At 31.7% G+C, this 25798-nt stretch overlaps 1 protein-coding gene across 7 annotated transcripts in view; it reads right to left on the reverse strand.

The window, feature by feature from the left end:
* The window catches only part of LOC145265262 (kelch-like protein 5), an 879607-nt gene that overhangs the window by 298393 nt on the left and 555416 nt on the right, over positions 1-25798 (reverse strand). For all 7 annotated transcript variants that reach the window (XM_080121126.1, XM_080121076.1, XM_080121443.1 and 4 more), the window contains one exon: positions 6851-7000. In XM_080121126.1, coding sequence (XP_079977252.1) covers positions 6851-7000 — 150 coding nt within the window. The remainder of the gene's footprint in view (positions 1-6850; positions 7001-25798) is intronic.

A 25798-nucleotide genomic window follows, 5' to 3' on the forward strand; every position in this document is an offset into this window, starting at 1 on the left:
AAAAAAAAATCCATGTGGTTATTTTATTGCTAGTTTCTTGTACCTGAACAACGCAATATTTGAAGGAAACTGATCTGAAATTGCTCTAAAACTATCGTCTGTCGCCATCAGACTCCCTCTGAGTTTCTCTCAGTTTCTCCTTTCTTTTCTCTAGTTTTTCTAACTATCTCTAGAACTTTCTATTTTCCATGACGTCATACACACGTGTTCTGGACATACGTGTCCAAAACTTTTCCTTTTTTTACAAAAGGAATTTTAACCTATACTCAGTAGCCTATATTTCCAATATGTTAAAAACATGTTTATTAAATTATCTTGTAGCTGCATTCTTTCAATTGAATTTTCATAACAAAATTGACAGTCTTTTCTTGAAACTATTTTATATCTAAGCTGTTTTACATTCCATTTTCTAATTCTCACACGTAATCTATTTCTAAACCTAAATTACGAGGTTCGAATTTCGTCTATTGCTATTTCATTTTCATTTTAACTAAATCTCTCTATTTTTATACTTACATGAAAAGGGGACAGCCCTTATCATGTAACACTGGACCATAAAAGACAGATAATATAATATAGCACTCATTAATATATTTGGTGGATAAGTCAGTCATTAAATAAAGTTTATGTGTACCACATATGGCTGAATTGCAAAAAGAAAGGTGAATTGTCCTTTTTCATGACAATCCATAGTAAAGTCCCCACAAAGCAGAACGTAAGACAATGTCATAGAATTAGTTTATTTATCCAAGCATGAATAAACTTCGATATCTTCTAAGTCTAATGAAAGGTAATAACTTACTGTTATGGGATAAACTAATCTATTTGCTTTAGTAATAATGTATCTGGAAAATATTAAAATATATCTGCCTTACTTAAAAAATGCTAGGTTTATTTATGGTGTCTTTTATAAAAAAAAAAAAAAAAACACCCAATTTTTTTGCTGATGAGACTTTGTTTCCAAAAACAAAACAAAACTATATGTTAAAATTATTGTCCATGGCTTAATGTCTATTGCAACATTGTTTCCGAAACGATCGTACAATTAATTGGCTTTGTTGTGTCCCTTCTTATGAAACAGATTTTTAATTTTAATTTGAATTATAAATTATCAATCACCTTACCAAATATTAAAGTACCTCTAGGATATTTGCCTATCGAGCTTATTATATATCTGCATTACAACGAGCACTGTTCTTTTCTGGTATTTTAATTAAATTAGTGATTTTACTATCACATTGAAATACACTCTGCTCTTTAGACTACTGTTCTAACCCCCTTTAAATACACACACACACACACACACACATATATATATATATATAACAGGATTCCTCATTTATCAAGGCCCAGAGGCCACCCGAGGATAAGGATTAATGAAATTTGTTAATACACTTTTGTTGGTCCTCCAACAAAGGAGGGATTGAACCTAATAATTCACTACCATTTGTCCTTCCGTATGTTTATTTGTTCACACTTTTCTCAATAACCACACCTTGGACCTTTTAAAAATTTTGCACAAACATTACTCATGGTGAAAGTAAATTTTTGCCAGAACGGATTTTCTGGGATAACTCTAATTACCTCCCTAGGGGGCATTATTGGGGTAAAATTGGCCCCAAATCGGTCATCCATTCATTTGTTCATACTTTTTTTTTTCAAGAAACACGTCTTGGATTTAAAAAAAAATTGTACAAACATTTGTCATAATGAAAATAAATTTTTCACTTGTGAGGGAGACCCCCTCATGCTCGGCTTCTTAGTACTACCTGGCTTTACTATTTAATTCCTATTCACTAAACTTAAAAACTCTTAAGTTAAAACTAAGTTTAATCTCTCTCTCTCTCTCTCTCTCTCTCTCTCTCTCTCTCTCTCTCTCTCTTCCCCTTTACTTCATTCATTCATGAATATTCTAAAAAGAAGCAGTAGCAGTTGACGCCGACAGCTTAAAAACTGAATTTAGAATTGTTGACCGGTACCAAGCTTTGAAAGCAGCAGCAGCAATATTCCTGTCTATTACTCTTGTTCATCTTCTCATCTTTTCCGCTCCTCCCACCCATATTTCTTCATATCGTGAATCGAGCCAGTCACATGTATGTTCACTTTTATTATACGGATTAATCAATTATTTATTTAAATTTTAAAATGCAACAGATTTAAATACTCTTGGGCAACACTGAATAGAAACAAGTAGTGTTTAAATAAATCCATGCTTTCTTAAAACCGATTCCATACATATGTAGTCAGATAAATACTTAATTTATATTTTGATTAAAAAAAAAAAAAAGCATATTTTCATTCAGGTAGAAAAGTAAGTAGAATTTTGTACATTTTACTTTTATGAGAGAGAAAAAAAATTATCATGTCTGAATCTTTTGTAGAATGATTCAGCATAAAGATCATATTCTGATAATAAAATCAGAGAGGTAAGACGTTTATTTTTGACATTACTATAAATGGCAAAAGAATCAGCCATTTTGATGAGTAAAAAAAAGTTAATGCAACAAATATGTTACTAATTCTTAAAAGAGTTAAGTCAGCAAAATTGAATTCATGTCAGAATTATTATGTTTGTTTTTTGTAGCGGATCTTATAGTTATTTTTACAAGTAAATTATATGCATTTAAATGTATAACAGAACATAGTATATAACATGTTCTGCTGGTTTTATTATTATTATTATTATTATTATTATTATTATTATTATTATTATTATTATTATTATATTACTAGCAGTTCAGCCCGGCTTTGATCGGACCCTATGTACTGTTCATAACTTTATGTGCATATGTATATAAATATATATTAAAAAGTTTGACTCATCTCTAGGTAATCTACATCTAACATTTCAAGTCTTTAGACCCAAAATTGGCAGAGGAGTTTGGTAGAGTCTGCAAAGGTCAACTCTTTCAACTTTGATCTCGCCCCAAAACAGATTAATAAGCTTGCTGCATGTCTGAATGCCCTTCATGTAAAATTTAAAATGTTCAGACCCAAACCTGGCTGAATAGTCTGCTAAAGACCGCAAAGGTCAAATCTTTTAAACTTTGGCCCCTTAGCAGCTACATTTTCGACTAAAAACCGATTGAAAAGCTTGTCCTATGTCTGAATACACTTTATGTAAAATTTCAAATGTTTAGACCAAAACTGGCTGAGTAATTTGGTAGAGACTGCAGAGGTAAAATTTTTAAAAACTTTGACCACAATTTTGATCCCTTAACATTTATTATTTTGAGCTCAAATCAAATAAAATGTTTGATCCACATCCAAGTAACCTATATCTAAAATTTCAAGTGTTTAGACCAAAAATTGGCAGAGGAGTTTGGTAGAGTTTTCAATGGCCAAATCGTTGAACTTTGACTCCTTGACAGCCAAATTTCTAGCCATAAACTGATTAAAAAGTTTTTCCCAAATCTCAATACCCTTTATGTCAAATCTCGAGTCTGTAGACTGAAAACTGATGGAGTAGTTTGTTAGGGAAATGTACACACATAGAAATGATTTCACTATTATAGATATATTATTACACTATACTATATTATTCTTTATTATATTATTATATTATTATCATTATTAGCACTTCCTTCCAAATTCCACCCACGGATTTGTTAATAAAATTAATAGTCTTTTCTGCAGTACGACCATATTTAGTACAAATAAACTTCTGTTTATGCCTGACTTGTTCACCAAATTTTTTAATGATGTCCAACAGTTGCATCCTGTGACTGGAGTGGAATTCGGAATTTTAAAGTTTTAAAGCATTATATTTTTATTAGCATGAAAAATCCCATCGAAATAAAAAATATAAACGTTGCTTAAAAGTTACCAGCACTGAAAGAATAAAATGAAATGTATTATTATCTCACTCCCTAGCAGTTCTTTCATAGGTCATCTTCAGAGATTACTCACTGACAACAACCGGTGATGTTCCATGGAATCTGAGTGTCAACAAGTCTCCCCAGATTTCCAGTACTATCCACTTCTTTTGATAACCTTTGAAAATGAATTTGCATTATCGCAACTGTCGTTTGCCATTGACTTCTCACTGGCAATGATCATTGGTCTCACTGGAATTTGGGTGACAATAAGCCTCATGAAAGTACCATTCCTTTTCGCACCTATCCAGTAGAGGTCTGGTTAGTGCTTTATCTCCTCGGTCTTTCCATCCTTCTTGACTCTTCTCGACTATTTGATGTGGTGCCAGTCGATGCCGCCACTACAATTCTTTTTTTGTGAGTGTAGTCAATTTACAATTTTGCGGTTTCAGTTTTCTTTGTTGTTATTATTATTAATAATATTAATACTAATTAATATTATTATTAATAGTAATTATTAACTAAATTTTATGCTGATAAAATTGGCTTTCATCTTTAATTTACATTTGCTGCTGAAAAGAAAGATTTGCTCCACGTGAAAAATATTCCAAAGAGAATAAGTTGTGCTTGCATAAAATTAAATCTAATTAACTTTTTTTTTTTTTTTCTAATAGCATGCACCAATGTTCAATAAATGAAGGAAGCTAGGCAGAATCAAATAGCAATTTCTCCTGTATGCAATATATTTAGGTGTCTTAAGTAAGAAATCTGAGCAACTATATATATATATATATATATATATATATATATATATATATATATATATATATATATATATATATATATATATATATATATATATATATATAATCATAATTTTATGCTGGATACAAAATTTAAATATTGTAATCATGACAGGAAGACACGTTTTCATGTTCATGATTAAAAGTGGGAAATGAGAGAAAAAAATTATTTAAATAGAGAGACCAGCTGACCGGTTTCGCCCTTACTTTTCGTAAGCTGGATCGACGAGATTTACTTTTTTTTAAATTTATTAATAAAATTGTGTGAAATGGGAGACGATACGTATAAAATAAAATGGGAGGCGATATGTTTAAAAAAAAATAGCGATATAGTGTATGAGAAAAAAAAAACAAAAAAAAAAAAAAACGGGATACACTATCTGTCTAAAATACCGAAACGTATGATATCACCTAGAGACTGATCACGTTCAGGGAATGTTTCTTAGGTTTGAACGTATATCACCTAGAGACTGATCACGTTCAAACCTAAGAGACATTCCCTGAACGTGATCAGTCTCTAGGTGATATCATACGTTTCGGTATTTTAGACATATAGAGTATCCCCTTTTTTTTTCTTTTCTTTTTTTCTAATACACTATATCGTAATTTCTTTTAAACCCATCGCCTCCCATTTTATTTTAAACGTATCGTGTCCATTTCACTCGATTTTATTAATAAAATTTTAAAAATAAAAAAAAGTTAATCCCCCGATCCAGCTCACGAAAAGTGAGGGCGAAACCGGTCAGCTGGCCTTCCCCATTAAACTGTTTTTTTTTTTGTTTTTTTTCTCATTTCCCCACTTTTAATCATGACTATCAAAACGGGTCTTCTTGTCATTATTGCAATATTATATATATATATATATATATATATATATATATATATATATATATATATATATATAATTCACATGGAGAACAAAAAGAAACTGCATTTTTGAACAAATAAGGATTGCTCATGAAATAATAAAAACAATCAAGCGCAATAAACAAATATATATAACATAATGCTGGTGAACATTTGCGTAGGATATTTTTTTTATATTTTCGTTTGTATCATTAGGAAACATGCAACATTAAAAATGAATCTAAAAAGTGAAAAGAGACTAAAATTTCTCTTTAGATGATGCCAACATGTAAAAAAAAATAACACACATGGAACATGCCATACACCATGGTTTGTTGTTTTATTATGTAGCAACGAAATTCTACTTTTACAGAAATAAATATTTCATCGATATTATCACTCTTGTTAGATTAACAAGTGAAATATGCCCCTAAATTATTAGTATATTTTCAAACAGATAATTAACTCAATCAAGCAAAAATGGTTTATTAATTCAGTCATGGAATTATTAAGTCCAGACGATTATTGTAGCAGTGTCCATTTTGAGAGAACATTTGAATAATTTTTTATCATTTAAAACGACATAAAGGAAGAATTGAAAAATGTTTTATACAGATCAACAGGTAAAAGTAGCTGATATTTTTAATCAAATATGTTTGAATACAGATTAAGTAGAAAATCGATGTCATAATTTCAGGATTATTTTCTATATGTGCAACTGAGCATTTCGTGTGGGAGTTTATTTTGTAACAGCATTACTTCCTTTATGGTCCATTTCTTCCTCTAGTCTTCGGTTTGTGCTGATCATATTTATTTAATTGCATTTGGTCTGTTGTATTCTGTTACCTGAAATAAGGACCGACATTGTCAGTACGGTAGCTGGATTCCTGATATTGGCTATCAAAGGAATCCCTGCTAATCATGATTTTTTTCCCGATCCCCACACTTTGCTTGAACTAAAAATTTTTTTCATGGATTTGTTAATGTGGCCATCTTGTCACGGGGGTAGTATGTATGTATTTTATATGTAGAAAAACAAACAAAAAAAAACAGCGAACTATGAAACATATTGTTTACGAAAGTTTACAATAAACAATGTTGAACAGTATTTGTTTCTGTAACTCAGAAAACCAAGTGTTTCTCGATCTATATACATATGTAGAATATAATCTCGAAATTATGGCACCACTTTTCTAAACACCCTGTATACATACGGTTTTATCACAAACATTGAAAGAAAATCTATTTGCTATGATCGTAAACCATAAAAAAAGTGTTTTCTACAACATGGCATCAACTACAGAGGTTTGCAAATTTCACAAACGACACAGGACTGTGTTAGATGTGGTTAGGCAGGTCTAAATGTGTGGTAATTTGGAAGCGTACCGTGCAGACACTTGGGGGGATGCTCCGACCATCTGCAGGTGACAACTGCTGCCCAGGCTACCTGCTTGGTCCATCAGAGCTGAGGCCGAGCCAGCCAGTGAAGCATGTCCAAAGTCGCTCTGCAATGCAGACTGCTGGGGAGTAGGGCACCTGCACAAAGGGAGGAGGAGGAGGATTTAGGGATATAGTCATCAGTTGCTGACAGGAACGAGAAAAAAAGCAATAAGTGAAGCAAACAAATATAAATTTCATCCTGTGTAAAAAATAAATAAATAAATAAAAACAACAATAAATTGAGATCCAGGAAAAAATTAGAAAGAAAAAATAGATTTCAAATGTTAGACTGAATGTCCAGAGAATATTGCAGAGTTGATTGATACAAAAACTATAATGTTTATAGATATAAAAAGTATTAAAAAGTTTGTACATTTTATTATAATAATGATTTATTGAAGAATACTTTGTTGTTTACAAAGTATTCTTTAAAATAAAGACCATCATTGCCCATGGCATTTGGCCAACGACCTGTAAGCTTTCGAATTTAGTCAAAGTACCAATCCTTCGGCTGTCTATGTGATGGGTTGTCATCGAGATAATCTGCTTGGATCAAGAGTTAGCCTAAACTGTGGATAAATCACAGGTTCATATCGTTTCAAACGGTTAGTGATAGTGGTCAAGTGGTTAACGACATGAACTGATGACCTAGGTGTTCCAAGTTCGAATCCAGTTTGTTGCACAAAATCACTTTCACTTAAGATGTTGGCAATTTTCACATTGTCCCTTTTGTAAGTACCCAATGTCTTTCTAGAAAATAAAATATCGGGGAAACCAATGCCAGCAATAGAATCTTTGAATTCATAACATATGATGATCTTTCCAAACGATACATAAATGACCATAACTTATCCAATACGATTTGAATTTGACATATCTGATACCATAGTCTGAAATAGTATCCATTTGATCAACCATGAACCCCTTCACAATAATTGGAAAAAGAAAATAGTAATGTTTGGCTTGAAGGTAAATTTCTAATTATTAGGTTTCTTATGTAAAGTTATGTGTAGCTTTCTCGTTCGCTATGTAATTATTTTGCTAACAATCTAGCTTGGGGTTGTTAGGCATTAGAAACTTTGCAAGCGTTCAAACGTAACATATGTTAGAGAGATTTTTGAGCATGGAAACGAGAAGATAAATAAACAGATATTAAGAAACTTTCACTAACTGTTTACATTTTAAGACAAAAGGAGAATAATAAAAAAAAACCCAGAAGTTTGAGAAAATAAAATAGAAAATCCAATTAGACTGATCTCTTTCTGGAACTACAAAAGGTGAGTATAATTAGAACAGCAGCTGTTGGTGAGCAGGAGGAGAAGCATCAGTAGATAGTGAGAGGAAGGTGCAACAAAAAAGAGAAATCCTTAAATTGAGGGGGATGAAAAAGAAACAGAGTGATGGAAGATGAGGTAAATATGGGATAGAGAAAGTGTGTGGGAGGATGAGAGGGAGAGGGTTCCAATAAGAGTGAAAAAGAAACGAAGCTATGGATATTGAGGGAAATAAGAAATTAGATTCAAAACACTAGGATTCTTGGATTTGCTTGCCATTGAAGTCAGAATCAGTGAGAATGTGGCGAGGCTGGTGTGATACAGAGAAAAGGTGGTAGAAAGAGGGAAGGATTCTTGGATTTATTTGCCATTATAGTTAGCAGCCTCAAAAAAGAAGTTGGATGGGTGGAGGCTGAAACAATGAGATGGAGAGAGAATGCGGGATTAGGAATTATTCTTGAATTGATTTGCCATCAGAAGTAGAGTAGTTGGATGAAGGAATGTGTTAAAAAGTGTTATTGATGAGGATGTAGAAAGAGAGGAGGAAGAAAAAGTGGATAACGTAGTCGGATTGAGGGACGTTTGAAAAGTATCATGATTGAAGATTTACAGGGAGAAAGAAATAGAAGAGAGAGAAAGAGGGAAAGGAAGAGATAGAGAGATAGTGTAATCGTATGGAAGGGTGTGCTCCAAAAGTATCATGACTGATGATGGGGAAAGACATATATATATATATATATATATATATATATATATATATATATATATATATATATATATATATATACAGAGAGAGAGAGAGAGAGAAAGAGAGAGATAGAAATAACAAGAGAAAGAGGGAATTAAACAAAAACATATTCTTAAGATGCAACCAGTTCATTCAGTCTGCTCATTTAGCAATAAAAACCATTTCAAATTAAAACGTGACAAACCAAAGAGACAGAACTTCTTATAGATATCTACATATCTACGCATCTAAAAATGCTACGTCAGACTTAAGCATGACAGGCAGATAGCCCGACAGAGCCTCTTATAGATAGGGTTGGACACATCTAAAATAAGGTTAGTCCATTTGACCTGCACATTTAGCAACTAAAAATCTATTTGACACTGATGTGTGACGGAACGACTGACGAGGCCTCTTGGAATAATGCACGAATACATTTAATAAACGGAAGAAGCGTAAGAGAGAACTAGAAGAAAGAAAAAGAATATATTGTTTAAAAAATTAATAAACACCTGCTTTAGTTTCTGCAAATAGCAAGATTTATAGGAAAGATACAAAATTAATAAAAGAAATAGTAAGGAAATATTGGAAATATAATTATACTATAATATACTAAACAAAATGCAAGTTGTGGAAGCTAACATGTGCGTTCATCTGTGAATGTCAATTAAAGACTATCTCAAATATACCTGAAATGAATATCTAATATCCATTTGCACTTACAGAAAAAAACACACCTCAATTTTATATATCACTCAATAATAATTACCAGGTTTCTGTAAATCAACCTATGTGATAATGATGAACAAATGTGAGGCAAATAAGTGACAGAGGGTTTATAGGATACAAAAGATACACTCTAAAGGATGTGGGTTCAATCCCTACGCAGGACAGTAAATTTTCATTTTCTCATTAATCATAACCAAAAATAAATTTCATTAAACACTATCCGAGAAGAAACTGGTGATAAGAGTAGTTTATTGTGTGAATGTAGATAAATTTGATTGTCTTAAAAAAATTCTGTCTATTTTATTTTTCGTTGCAACATTTCCATTCCAACATGACATTTTTGATTGAATGGACACTACAGTGTTTTATATATATATATATATATATATATATATATATATATATATATATATATATATATATATATATATATATATATCATAAAACTCTGTGGACCGTGCACCATTGCTCGCGAGGATATTGTCTTTAATTATCGGGCGATTCCGTCTTTTAAAAAATGGATGGATCTCTCTCTTTCTCACACACACACACACACACACACACACACACACACACACACACACACACACATATATATATATATATATATATATATATATATATATATATATATATATATATATATATATATACTAGGTGTCCCTATTGGGCATTTCCCATAAGTTAAAATAATGTTGTTTTGATGTTGATTTCTACAAAAAAAAGAAAAAATATGGATGAAAGTAGTGAAGCCTTCGATATTTTAATACATGTGGAACAGTAAAGAATCAAAAAGAATATTAAAACAAAAAAGTGGCCTACACGAGATAATTCAATGGCTTGTTTACGAATAAATGTGTAAGCCACATATAAGTGTTCAGTTCTTGAAAAGGTAAAGAATAAATGAATAAATGCCGGACTCGATTCTCCTCCAACCCTCCGATTAACAGTGAAACACAGAAATTGGCATCTGCTGAATGTAAACTTTTAAAAGCATTAGTGAAAGAATTATCTTGACCGACTGACTGAATTTATGGTCATGTGTTCATTTGCGATGACTATGCAGTTTAACTGTCATAATTTAAAATACTGTAGATATGAAATAACATTGCAATTGGAGATCTAAAACAACAATAAATATTTAATTTATATTAGATTTATCCTAAAGCCAACTTATTGTTTTGTTGTCTAAGTAATGGAGCTTGGTCGGGTTATGACTTGCTTGTTTTTGAGATAAAGAAGCCAAAAAAGTGTGTCAGTTATTTTTATTGAACAGTCTGATATTTTTGTAATAGAAAATAACAAACTAAATACGGACGATCGTGGAATATCCAATGAAAACGCATTGCGAAAGAGAGAGCATGCCTTGTTTTCTATTAAAATATAGAGAATTTAATGTACAATTGGAAGATTGAAATATTAAATAACAATAACGATGCTACAATACGTTGATGTCAATGGCAGTAAATCTGATTATGATAGCGCGAACGGCTATATACAAATACTGAGCTGTTAGCAAAATGACATCACAGTAAGAAAAAAAAAAGGCTATAAAAACGAGAGAGCACGTTCGAGAAAATGATCACGTTAGAGACATGGTTGCTGTTCGAGAGCACGATCACATGAGAGACGGCACAGCTATAATGAGAAGTCACGCGTGGCAGGAGAATGAGAAAATAAATGTTGTTGCACAAAAAAGTGAGTTCGAGTTGTTTTTGTGTTGGTCTCTTTTGCGACATAAACTGCATACAACATGCTGGGTCTACGTGTATAAGCGTATGAAAATGAAAACACCTTCGACTTTATAACTGGTTTAAGAAAAAAATATTGATCAGGATTAAATATTAAAATCAAAGAAGGCGATCAAACCTAAAATCTTGTTTTCTAAAAATATAGACCAATATATGGCAGAAATTATTAGCTGAAAAGATTGATGCATGTGTGCTTTGTTACCGAAGCTATCAAGCATCCGTGTAGGAAGAAAAACTGATTTTACTTTATATATATATGTGTGTGTGTGTGTGTGTGTGTGTGTGTGTGTGTGTGTGTGTGTGTGTGTGTGAGAGAGAGAGAGAGAGAGAGAGAGAGAGAGAGAGAGAGAGAGCATTATGATAAAAAGAGGAAGTTTTAAATCTAATATAATAAAATCTATATAGGAGAAATAAAATCTAATAGATTGGATCTCAAACAATAGCGTCTTAATCATAACAACAGTTAAATATACAGATTACAAAAAGAATATATACTTTGAAAATAAAAAAAATAGACAAATAAAAGAATATGGCATAAAAGCTGCAGACAAAATATACAACATCAATAACAAGAACAACTGGAATAAGAAAAGGTAAAATTGAATACAATTAATTGTAAAATATTTTTTTTTAAGTAACAAAAATACAATAACAATAATTTATATATATATATATATATATATATATAAAGTATTAGCAGAAGTACTCGCTAACAGTGTGCCCCTCAAAATTTTCGATTCTGCTGGACAACTCTGTTGGAAAATAATGAGTTTTAGTTTGGTGTAAATTGTAAAATAAGCGATTAAAAAAATACTTTTTTTATCAGTAAGCAGTTTATCACAATCTAAAACTAATGAAGAACTGCCATTTGTTTATCTAAAGCCGAAACTATGCTATTACTCTCTTTTAATACTCAATTCGTTTACTGTTTCATACAAATGTAATGTCTTTCAATGCTCAGTTCACGGGAGAGGGGTATTGTAGTATCTGTTCTGTTGTTATGATAACATTCTTTCAAGCATTACCTCCTCCTTTTTTTTTGTGTGTGTGTGTGTGTGTGGAGGGGGTAGCATTTGTTCTATTGTCATGGTACAATCCTCCCAGACAGTGCTCCTTGTTTTTTGGAGGGAAGGGTCATGCAGTATCTGTTCTGTTGTTGTAAGATCATCCTCCCAGGCATTACTTCCTCCTTCGAGGGGGCAGTGTAGTATAGATGCATTCATTATATATACTGGCAAAAATATGCGATCTAAGTTAAAATAATTATCAATTGCTTATTATCACTAAATTGATAATTTTATTGTTTTTGCCCCAGAGTAGTCATGAAGCCACTTAATAAAAAGAGCTAATCCTGATAATAAAATGGGTTGAGGCAAAAATTAAAATTGTCTCAGTCTAGATCACTCATCAAGGACAGAAAAGGTGGGTGAAGTGTAATATCACAACAGATACGACACTTTGCTCCTAGCCAAAGAGGCAAGGAAAGTTATATCTCCACTTATTATGCATATCAGACTTTCGAATATTTTTCTTAATCATTTCTTGCACACACACACACACACACACGCACGCACACGCACGCACACACACGCACACAAACACACACGCACACACACACACGCACGCACGCACGCGCGCGCGCACACACACACACACACACACACACACACACACACACACACACACACACACACACACACACACACACACACACGTCTGATTGAAAATGACAGTGTTACTATTAAGTTTTCTTTACGAAATGGATATCTTCTTCAAATATGTAAAACCCTGGATAGTTTTAATGTGGTGAAGACATCTTATGATTTAAATAAGTTACAAAAATAAAATAGGGAGCTAGAGAGGAAAGAAAAGAAAAGGAAATATATATGGAGGTGAGAGAGGTAGAAAATATATATGTCATAAATATATTGTATTTAAGTACATGATTAAAATAAGCTTACAAATAGCAGAAAATACTTATGGTACATTGTAAAAATACCAATGGTGTAGATATTATTCAAATGCTCATCATATGCATTAGAAGTGAAAAAAAATGGCTGCTGTTGAAAAATGTGGCTGAGTCATGAACGCTTTAAAGAGATTTTGTCATCATTCCTGTAAGGTTTGATGCATTGGAATTCCAGTGCAGAAACACACTTTCTGCAGGAACTCCTTGCTGCCTTGGGAGATTATGCTTTTAATGTGATTCATTTCACAGGTCTGATTATCAGTAATTAGATAAATATCGGATTAGTTTTTCTTTCCTATTTCGAAACCAAATAATAATAAAAAAAAAATGACTTGATTTTGTTAAAATTTTTACAGGTTGTTGCTTTATCTGAATCATAAAGATTTTTTAACGGATGAATAATACCACATAACGAGCAAATGCTATTCGGTAAGATGTTTTATAGTTTGTCAGGGATGTGAGAAGGAAAGGCAATCCTTTTTTATAAAACAAGAATAGAAAAGAAAAGTAAACAACAACAACAACAAAAATCGGACGCCACTGTCTAATGCTTTAATAAAATAAAATAATAAAAAGTTACTGAACTTTTGGGGTGGGGACAGCTCTATTTGTTAACAGAAATAGATTTTTGGAGCTGTTGTGCCTTCCCTGAAAGAGAGGATGAATTTAATGAGATTACCCTTTTTAAATAAACTAATGTACTAATTTTTTTTTATAATAATAAAAAAATTTTTAAACGAGAAAATTAGTAAATGTAAATGAAATCTTCATCATTGAGATATTTTATAAATCATATCATTTTCAAATGTAACATTATAGCAGTTTACAAAAGTGTCCAAGTTTCATAGAAAAGTTTAGGCCATATGCACAGTAATGTTTCTGTTTTTTATATGTTGTTACCGTTAGAAGTGACTATATGATTTTTCAGACAATATTTTAACAAAAACTAAAACTAAGGAGGCCTCCAGATAACTGCTAACATCATCTTTTTTTAGCCCCCTAGACGACTTGTTATAATATCTACTCCTCTTCTGCTCTGATTTAGGATCCAGTTTTTTGGGGGGGTTGAAAGAAACTTACAAATATAGCTAATTTGCATAATCTTTTAAGCATTCATTTTAATTATTAGGTTGGTGCAAAAATAATGTCGTTTTTAACGTTCCACTTCATGTCAAAAAATGACCTAACAATTCCCTATTTGTTTTTTTCTTTTTTTAGGGGATGATCATCTTTAGTTAACTATTACGTCTAATTATATTCATGCGAATATTCTACATGATTTATACTTGCATGATATTTGTGTAAAAAGGCTATAGCAAATGAAAAACTCTTTCTATATATATTTATGCATGTGTATATATATTTGTTTAAAAAATTTGCATACCAAACTCCTCTTTTAGTTTTTGGTCTACAAAAATGAAACTTAATATATAGGGTATTCGAATCCATGCTAAACATTGTATTTGAGTTTTAGCTGGAGAAAATTTGCGCAAAAGCGTGAAAATTAAAGAAACGGAATTTGCCAGGTGAAGGTGGAAGACAACATTATGAATATACATGCGTAACATAATAGCTAGTTTCAGAGTTAGTTATTAGAAAAAACATTCACATGAATTAAATGGTTTATTTATATCGGAAATTGTGTCAAGTGTCGTTAATGTACCTGTTATTACTGTTACTGCTATTGCTACTATTACTACTATCAACATAATCTACATCAGCATTGTTTTCCGTTCTGATATGAGGTACCAAAACACAGTGGGAGTATAACTTCGTAACTTAACGACTACTTCCCAAAAATAAAACAAGACAAAATTATCTCAGATCAGAAAGATATTTTCTTTATTATGCTAGTTTCAGGATTGATTAAAATATTTCTTCACAAACATTTTTTATGCATTACTTTCCTTTATTAGATGGATCATGCACATTTTGTTGCCATTATCCACTTTTATTTAACATTAACTAACGTGCCTTTTATTGGTGGGGGACATCATAAAATAAAACAAAACAAATTTAGCTGAGTCTCCGATAATGCACTAGATAACCATAGTGTATCTGTTTTTAAGGCGGTTATCTTATTTATTTTCACGACTTTGTTCAACGCCGATGGGTACTGCTAGTATACTATTAAAATTCATGGTGCTAAAATACAAAGCATCTAACAGCAAGGATTTTTCAACTAAAAAGAGGAAAGGGGGATTTTGAGTGAAAGCGTTAAAACAAATAAACACCTCTCCTTTACCCCTAAGTTCAGTGATCTTGAACATATCCTGTGAAATGGGATGGTAGTGAATACCCACAGCTGAATGTTTCCCAGGCCCTATCCAAATTGAAACCGTCAAATCGGCCTAAGGCTAAAAGAAATTAAGTAATGCTGTTTTTGGTCCCAATTGAAAAGCTCTGAAGGCATGAACTCTTTGGAATGTAACATTTCTTCAGTGTTTTCTTTTTTCTTTTTATCGCACTAAAAGTGTCTTTGTTTCTTAAAAGCCTCTATCCCACACAATAAGAGCTACCTGGGACCAGTTTCCTAATTTTATGTTGTTTCTAAATTTCTGGTTTGGTTTTGTATGCTTATTCTACTGAATATCGATTACTTTGTTTTTATTCTTTAATGCTAAAACACAATACATGGTATAAATGAACCACTGTGTACATTTATTTGAACACAAGTTGCTATTTCCCCTTAACGCTAAGAAAAGGTTTAAAGTTCATACTTTTCCAAACGTAATGCTGAATATCATGAAAGAATTGAAAATAATGAATGAAATTTGATTATTTATGAAGACGGTTTATGATGTGTATACTGTAATTGAATTTGAAGATAACCATATTGTAAGCCTCAGGGAAGAAATCTTGTAGCGATGTGTTCTACAGATGGGAAGTTAATGTTAGGCACACAGAGGAAGAAAGGAAATTTCTTTGCTGTAATTGGAAGATGATTTCTGCTTGTGAAAGTTTTACTAGAAGGAACCAAAGACTAAAACTTAAGCATCTTCAATGAAAATAACACAAGAGTAGAGAAAGACTAACAAAGTCTCTTTTGTGAAAAAGAGAAAGAGTCTGTAGAGAATAGAAGTGAAAAGAACATTTTGTACTCTTTCAAAGCAAGAAAGAGAGCCGTGATGTGGCAGATGTACTCCATATTAGTATTAAATAATTTGCAATTGTATTGTTAGTATTGCTCGCACTGAAGATTGAACTATCGATCTCTAGAAGAGTGTCAGTTACAACTGAATTTTACCTGGTATTTTATCCGTTCCTCCACAGGTCCTTGCAAATAAATTCCATGCAGATTCTCACGTTTGACATAAAAATTCCCAAATTTGATAAACTTCACCTGAAGATGGTCGGAGGTTGCATCGTCTTAAAGGTTGGAAAACTAACACTCAAGGTGAGAACAGTAGAACAGAGAGGCTGTAGAGGGATCATATCTGTTCTCTACAGCCTATATCAATTCTTATCTCCAAAATTCAGAAATGTAATAAGGTTGTTTATGACTTTTATTATTTTCTTCTACAACACGTTGACTTTGGAACTACTTTTACTTGTACAGTTATTAATATGTTTGTAAAATGAGTCTGCAAAAGAAGAGAAATCACAAGGATTCTGATTTGGCTCCATTTTATTTTACTTGGGAGGTCACCACTTATTAAGGCCTGAAGGCCACTCTAGGATAAGGGTAAAGTGTTGGGTGAGACAACATGATCAGTTATGGTGGAACTTGGGTCGTGCATACTTTATTTTAGAGGATGGCTCAATAGGAATTTATTCTCATTTGATTTGAAGACGACAATGTTATAGTCAGTTGGGAAGCAGTCACACAGTATTGCGTTCCACAGACGGGAATTCATATGTGTTACTCTTACAAACGGATATTTGAAATTTTGTTCCATAATGTTCCCCATGTGTACTACGTTCATCAAGTGTTCACTTTTCGAGCACTTTTTAATGTCCAAACTTAAAAAAATAATAAAACATGCATCTCTATATGTACTTACCATCTCATTTTGTCAAGTAAGTAAATGTTTCATTTTTCTTTTTTTTTTCAAAAATAAATGTCCCATATCAAAAACATATTGCATGTAATGAACGATATTTCTTAGCCTTTTGGCCAGGAGCAATGTGTAAGACCCATTGTTCACTTTCAATATTTTATCCTCAGCCTTCCCCCAAATTCTATTTGCCTTGGTAGGACATTACTCATTCTACAACTCCCTCCCCCATGTTTCTTTTCTCTCCCACTTAAAACCCACTACTATTTAGAGAATGATCTGCTTTCGGTTTTGAACAAACCAGAAAACAGTAACTATGGTTGCATCGCAGAAAAGACTGCATATTTTTTTAGCGATTCCAATATGGCATAGTCTGAGAAAGTGGGAGGTCACTTTGTATAATTTTGAAATTGTCAATTCATAGTCAACTCCATTGGATGTATTTAAAAAAAAAAAAAAAGTCTGTAGAAGAGAATCCAAAATAAAAACACGTGGTTGAAGCAAGAGTGATTCTTAAAGCTTACAAATTAATTTTAAATATTTTGTTTTCACAACATTTCTAAAAATATTATACTAAAGAATTCAGCTTTTTTCTGTGCGTAATATCATATTCACAAATATTTAGAATTATCATTATTTTTACAGCAGAAACTACACCAATAAGTTTATTCGACTTGAGGTTTTAAATTAAGGATAATTTTTCTCTATCTTGTACCTATAGAGTGTTATCTCCTTTGGTCACTTACAGGTGGCAAAAAAGATTGGCAGAATGGCACTAAAATTGGCATGAAGCATCATTGAGATGCAGAGTGTGGTAAAAAAAAATAGTTATAGCAGTTATAGGCTCCAAAACTATTTGCTTGAATTGCATCGGGGGTTTTCCATGAAAGAGTTCTTGATATGTTACATGTAACAAAATTGAAAATTGTCATTATGGTTCTTAAATAAAGTCTCAACACTCATGCACATGAAGTAGTCAACATTTGGACAAATATAATTTGTCTGTGCTGGTAGAATGGTAACAAAATGATTAAAACAAATAACCTGTAACATGAGAATACAGTTTCGAAGCATTGAAACTGTTTTATTACACTAGACATCTTAAAAGGTTTTCATTTCTTTTCTTTTTTTATTTTAATAAAAAAGAAGAGTTATAATAAATAAATAAATGGTTGGCATGAGTTTTTTTTTTTTTTTTCTTGTTACTGTCAGTGTGATTCTTCTGACCTTGTCTTTGAGGATTGAGAAATTGGAAAAGGCCCGAACTATTATCTTGACTCCAATGTAAATAACTCATCAAAATGTCATGATGGCAGAAACCAATTCTTACCAATAAAGTCAAGACCAGAACAAATACAAATGACAAGAAGAGATTAAGCAGACAGTTATATATAAATAAATAATAAAAAAAAAAAAACTAAAAAAAAAAAAAAAACAGAATAGAGAGAAACGCGGCTTTGGTCCGACAGTGCGAGAAATAAATATTGAAAAGCTTTTAAACCAGCTCGTTTTCAATCGCATTCCTCTTTGGCTTCAAATCCATATCAGCGTGAGTTATCTTTTAATACTATGTGAAGTTTTAGACGTCGTTAATGAACTGATGACAGTTGTTTTAAGAGCTGGAACTCATGTATTTGTGTTAAGTCCTTGTATTATAAACGTACTGAAAGAGAGCGAAATAGTGGGGCAAGCATTTAGAAATTTAGAAACGTCTATACCAATCATTTATTATTTGCCTTCTCTCTCTTTCTTTGTATGTATGTATGTATGTATTATTTTATACGTGTGTGTGTGTATATATATATATATATATATATATATATATATATATATATATATATATACAGTTTTAATGTTTTCTTGCCATACATACACATAAAAATATATATATTGTTATTCTACATATATAGTAATATAGTGATATATATATATATATATATATATATATATATATATATTATTGTATTTTTTGTTGAATCTCTATTTTTATTCTTCTCTATTATTATTTTATTTGTTCTCTATTATTTTTGTTTGTATATTTCTCCCTATATATTTTTATATCATTTATCTCTATTATTTACTATCTATTCAGCCTCTATATACAGATTATATACATATCAAATACATATATCTTTTTATAATTTCCAGGCTAATGTTCTTATGCCATGTTTATATATATATATATATATATATATATATATATATATATATATATATATATATATATATATATATATATATATAATCTTGCTCTTTTCTTCTCTTCTGGTGAGAAGCATTAAGCTTTGAAATGCCATAGTCTAAAGAGTCTTCATTATAGTTCAAATGTTTTTCCTTATTTATTTGATGATCAAATTCTGCTGAAAAAGCGACTCCAGTGAGTCAATCATGTGCTGCGCTGGCCGGGGGATGAGTTGGTCCCTCAATTGGTGGTGCCTATAGAACCCACTGGCTGGAAGAAGCGCCAAGGTCGCCAACTTAAGACAGTAAAAGCAGATATGGAGATCATGTCTGGTCCTTGCGTTTTTGGTGTCGGTCACTGGAACCGTGAATGTCTGGATCATGCTGTCGACTCTACTGCCGACGGATAGGGGTGGATGGCTTTGATGTGGGATGTGGTTAACACTACTGGGGTCAACTCAACCCATCCTGGGTGAATGCCGCTACAGGTGCAGGTACAGGATCAAATAAAGTTTATTTAACGTTTAACTGTCATTAATTAGATCATATTGTTATTATACGTGTATATACAGGGTGTCCACAAAGTCTGCCTACATTATGTAGCCAGACTTTGTGGACACCCTGTATATATATATATATATATATATATATATATATATATATATATATATATATATATATATATATATATATATACAGGGTGCCCATATCATTATGTAGCCAGACTTTGTGGACACCCTGTATATATATATATATATATATACAGGGTGCCCATAAAGTCTGGCTACATAATCTACAGGATGCTTCCACAAAGTCTGGCTACATAATGTAGTCAGACTTTGTGGATAACCTGCATATAGTTAGATATAAAGTAATATAGTGATATAAATGTGTATATATTCTGTTATTATACACACATATATAAGTTTACTAAAACTTAACTCTAAAATATTTTTTCTTCGCACTATCATGAATCTGTTCAGGAATAGTGTGACCATATGTTGTTATATATATATATATATATATATATATATATATATATATATATATATATATATATATATAAATATTTGGCTGGTTAGTAATATATAGTACCATAGTGATATATATATTGTTGCTATATGTTTAGTAATATAACAATATATATTTTTTGCTAGCATATGTACAGAGTGATTGAAAAGTAACTCCCTATTTTAAAATACATACAATTTATTTTTGAAATATAATTTATAAAAGTGATGAATATGAGGAAAGAGTATAATGCATGGACTTTCATTTAAAATTCAATATAGACGCCTTCATTTCAGTTTTTTAAGTAGACCAGGAATCGCATCAACTGATTGCACAAGAAATTCTTGCAGAATGGTAGTCATACTTTCACATATTCACCCTTCAAGTTCTAAATTTCTTTGTTTGGTTAAGTAGACTTGCCCTTTCAGCCAACCCCAAAGAAAAAAGGCACAGGGCGTTAAGTCAGGAGTTCTGGCAGCCATTCATGTGGACTGCGACGACCCATCCATCTTCCAAGGAATTGAGCATTCAGCAATTCACAAAATACAATAGCAAAGTGTGGCGGTACCTCACTTTGTTGAGAGATGAAATTTAGCCAATTATTAATAGTTAGGTTGATATTGAAGATTTGATTTTTATGCAAAGTGGAACTCTTCTACGAGGGTAAATATATGAAATTATGACTACCATTCGGCATGTATATATATATATAGAATGAAAATACAGATACGATAAAAAAAATATAGGTATGTATGAATTTATTTGTCAGTTCAATAAGGAAAAACATCCACGTTAAGATGGGTTATTTATGCTCTTTATACCTAGGCATTTCGAAGCCTAATGCTTCTCATCAGAAGAGAAGAAGGTAGCTAGGTTACAGATATGAGAAAATGCTCTAGGTATAAAGAGCGTTTATAACCTCTTCCTATTGATGATTTCCTTATTGAACTGAAAAATAAATTCATATATACCTATATTTATTTTATTGTATCTATATTTTCAATATATATATATATATATATATATATATATATATATATATATATATATAGTAGTGTGTGTGTGTGTGTGTGTGTGTGTGTGTGTGTTTATCTGTGTTCAACTCTCAACAAACCTTGCATGATGATGATCCTCCACCTAGGGATGGTACCCACCATTTTTCGAAATTAAGGTCAAAAGTTAAGGTCATAGCTTATGTATGTATACTCTCCTACAGCTCACACCAGCGGACTGTTCATGATCAAACCTGGCATGATAATGGTCCCCCACCTAGAGATGATGCACACCATTTTTCAAGGTTACGGTCAAAGGTCAAGGTCATAGCCTATGCATATGTACTCTCCTACAGCTCAGACTACTGGACCGATTATGACCAAACCAGACATCATGATGGTCTCCAATCAAGACATGGTGCACACTATCTTTGAAGATCAAGGTCAAAGGTTGTCGGGACTTTGCTAGTAATGCGTTGGCGAGCATAGATTTTAGTCTAAATGATTGAGTGCAGATCCCAGTTCCCTTGCTGTGAGTGAAACAAAAGAAATTGAAAAACTTTTTAAATAATAACCTGCCACTAGTGAGAGTTAACAGATGGGGTTAGAAAAGAACAAAGCCAGGAATGATAAGTGGGAGAAGGACCAACCAATGTGACGTCATATGGGATGAAATGGGAAGGAACAGAGATCTTGAATGGAATCAGAGAATAGTTTGGTAGTTTTAAGCGAACGTTCACTAACAAAATGTAACGATAACCAAATTTTTGAAAATCACACATATTGATGGGCACTGGTCTGCCTGTCTACATATCTGACTAACAATTACTTAGATTAATACATCTGTCTTTCTCCTATATAAAAAGTGTAAATTTTACTTAATATTTTTCTCTCAATAAATCTCCATTTCCACAATCTGTCTTATCCTAATTCTTCTTCTATAACTCAACAAAGTTTTATGCAAAACTCAGGTCCGAGCGACAGGTGATACAGAGAACCAAACTGACAAGAAGAAGTTACGTAGTAGTGACAAAGAAATAAAATAACAATGACGATTTTGAAGTGACAAGTGACAACATGGTGATGATGAAGAAACAAGGAATAATGTCACACATTTCAACGTCAAAGATGAAAGGAAAAAGGACAATATAGTTGCTATATATCTATTTACTGCATTTGTGATACTCAAACGAATTTTTCTGTTCATACGGAAAGGCATTTTACCTAAATGCTAGATGTATATAATTCTTCATTTCACTAATGTGATGTTCCCCTATGATGAGCGAACTATTTTTAAAAATATAATCATCCACATACATGTGTTCTATTGTCTTACAATTCATAAGTATGGCTGAAACTAATGAGATTTGAAACTGAAGCCCAACTTACTGAAGCCCAATACTCTACTACAAAGCAAAGCCTCACTAATTGAAGAAGTGTATCACTTTTTAACAGATATCATTTGGTTCTGTGGTAGTCCAAAGAAAAGCATCTGAAGAAGAGAGGAAGGAATGCTGAAAAAATGAGAGGAGGAGAGAAGAAGATGATGAAAGAGAAGAGAAATCACCTTTCGTGTTTATAAATTTTTAACTATCAAATTCTGAGATCTTTTTATTTAAAGAATTAAGTAAAAATGAACAGGACTGACCTGAAACCACTTTTAGGGATTCTAATTAAATTTCCTCTTTAGAAAAAAAAAAAAAAAAAAAAAAAACATACTAGAAAGTCAATTTATAAAGTTATATAAAAATAGTTTAGCAGAAATGAATTCCTTCCTAGTACACTCCAGAAATCCAATGTATGAAATTTACCCCGAGGTCAATTTAAGGTGGAAATTACATTTTTATGTAATTTTATTTGATGAATGAGAACTGGAAAACTCTTCATATCTCAACGTCTCTATATCACAAAGTTTCATGCAAAATCCGAGAGATGTTCCAAAAGTAATGCCTCCTATTTTAATTCCGCCCAAAAGGATCAGAGAGGATTGCAAATTGCATTGCTATGATGACCGAACTTATGCATTCATGACCTGAAAGTTTCATCTCCCTGTTTCAGATATTGATTGCGTGAGACTTTTAGAAAGCAACCTCTGTCATCGATGTGCGCCAGAAGTGAAGATGTGTTACTGAATTCCTCCATGCAGAAAAAAAATGACCCAATCAACATTCACCGGTGGCTTTTGAAGGTTTACCCAATTGATGCAGTTGATGTTAGCACAGTTAAGAGATGGAGTCGTTGATTTCAGAGTGGTGAAAGAGGTATGAGTGACAAAGCATACTCTGAACCAAGGCATCAAAAGAGGCTGCCAAAGTTGCATTAAGAATGGTGGTAACTATGTAAAAAATAAATCCTGGAGCACAAACCACTTCAGTCTTTGAAGCTCTTCAACGTTTTTAGTTTTTGAGCTACAAAATAGGATGCATCACTTTTGGAATGACCCTTGTACTTATATCTTCTGTGAGTATGAATTTGATTTTCAAGGTAAGATTCCGCTTATAATCAACTTAATATTTAGACTAGTATCATAATCTATTGATTAATTGAATCAGAATCAATTGACTATTTGACCCAGCATCAATTGATTAATTTAAATCAGAATCAACTGACTATTTGAACTAGCATCAATTGATTAATTTAAATCAGAATCAATTGACTATTTGAACCAGCATCAATTGATTAATTTAAATCAGAATCAATTGACTATTTGAACTAGCATCAATTGATTAATTTAAATCAGAATCAATTGACTATTTGAACCAGCATCAATTGATTAATTTAAATCAGAATCAATTGACTATTTGAACTAGCATCAATTGATTAATTTAAATCAGAATCAATTGACTATTTGAACTAGCATCAATTGATTAATTTAAATCAGAATCAATTGACTATTTGAACCAGCATCAATTGATTAATTTAAATCAGAATCAACTGACTATTTGAACCAGCATCAATTGATTAATTTAAATCAGAATCAATTGACTATTTGACCCAGCATCAATTGATTAATTTAAATCAGAATCAACTGACTATTTGAACTAGCATCAATTGATTAATTTAAATCAGAATCAATTGACTATTTGAACCAGCATCATAATCATCTATTATATAAAAGGCAAAATGGGTGCACATGTATGTGTATGTCTGCGAGAGGTTTTTTCCGCCAGCCTTCTCGACAACGTTACATTTATGGAGAACTTTTCTTATACTACCTAGATCATAATATCTCCGATTTGCAGATGGACATCCTCTCTATCTTTATTTTGATCGAGTTTGAAAAAATCCCTGGTTTCTAGTGTTTGTTTGTCTTTCTCGTATAAATAAAACATAACTAAATCGGAGCAAAGTTTTATTGCTCTTTTTAAAATGGCTCTCCTATAGTACTGACAGTCTGACAAATCTTACCTACATTGCCTGCAGACATTTTTCAGTTAACAGGCCTTCTTCTTACTCTCGGTGGTCGTGGAATTACCCCTCCCCCATATGTAACACGATGTAACTTTATTATGAGTTAATATTATCAATATAACTTTTGTACCATTTAAAAGAAGAAGGGCAAAATAAACTAGTAATAATTTCTTTTAAATTTTTTTCATCGAATGAAATTAATGAAATTGCGAGACGAAAATCTTGTTTACATAATTAACGCTTTAAAATAACGTTCCCATGTAGTAAGATTTCCGAACGTGAAAACATACCCGTGTTTAATAAATCTAGCAAAAATCAACTAATGGTCAGATTTTCATGAAATTTTCGATACTTATCCTTTTTTAAATGAAATTACATATAAAATGCAGTTTCCGTAAAATATATGAGGGGAATTTATTTTTTCTAGTGCATCCCCCCCCCCATTTATTTTTTCGAAATTTGAACAAAATATATTTAAATCTATCGAAAATTCTATTTATTATGACATATAAGCGTTCAAATAAGTAAAAAATATTTATTTTGTTTTTAACTTAAATACACGTATTGAACAAAAGCTTGAAGTTGCAATTAAAAAATTGACATAAATTTTATATTATTATGTTTTCTTTTAAAATAACATTTTTTTCTAATTAATATATACTATTATCAGATGAATTGCCAAGAAAGAGAAACTTCGTAAAAATTAATTAATTTTTAAAAGATTAAAACGATTAAAATTCCATTATTTCAAAAATAATATTCTAACATAGATTTTTAATTAATTGTGTTTAATTTTTTATTAAATTTTAATATAAACATGGCTCTTGCCAGCTGTTTTATCACCAGATTAA

This window comes from Euprymna scolopes, chromosome 1, assembly GCF_053919585.1.
Source record: "Euprymna scolopes isolate OS-2025 chromosome 1, ASM5391958v1, whole genome shotgun sequence".
Lineage (NCBI taxonomy): Eukaryota > Metazoa > Mollusca > Cephalopoda > Sepiida > Sepiolidae > Euprymna > Euprymna scolopes.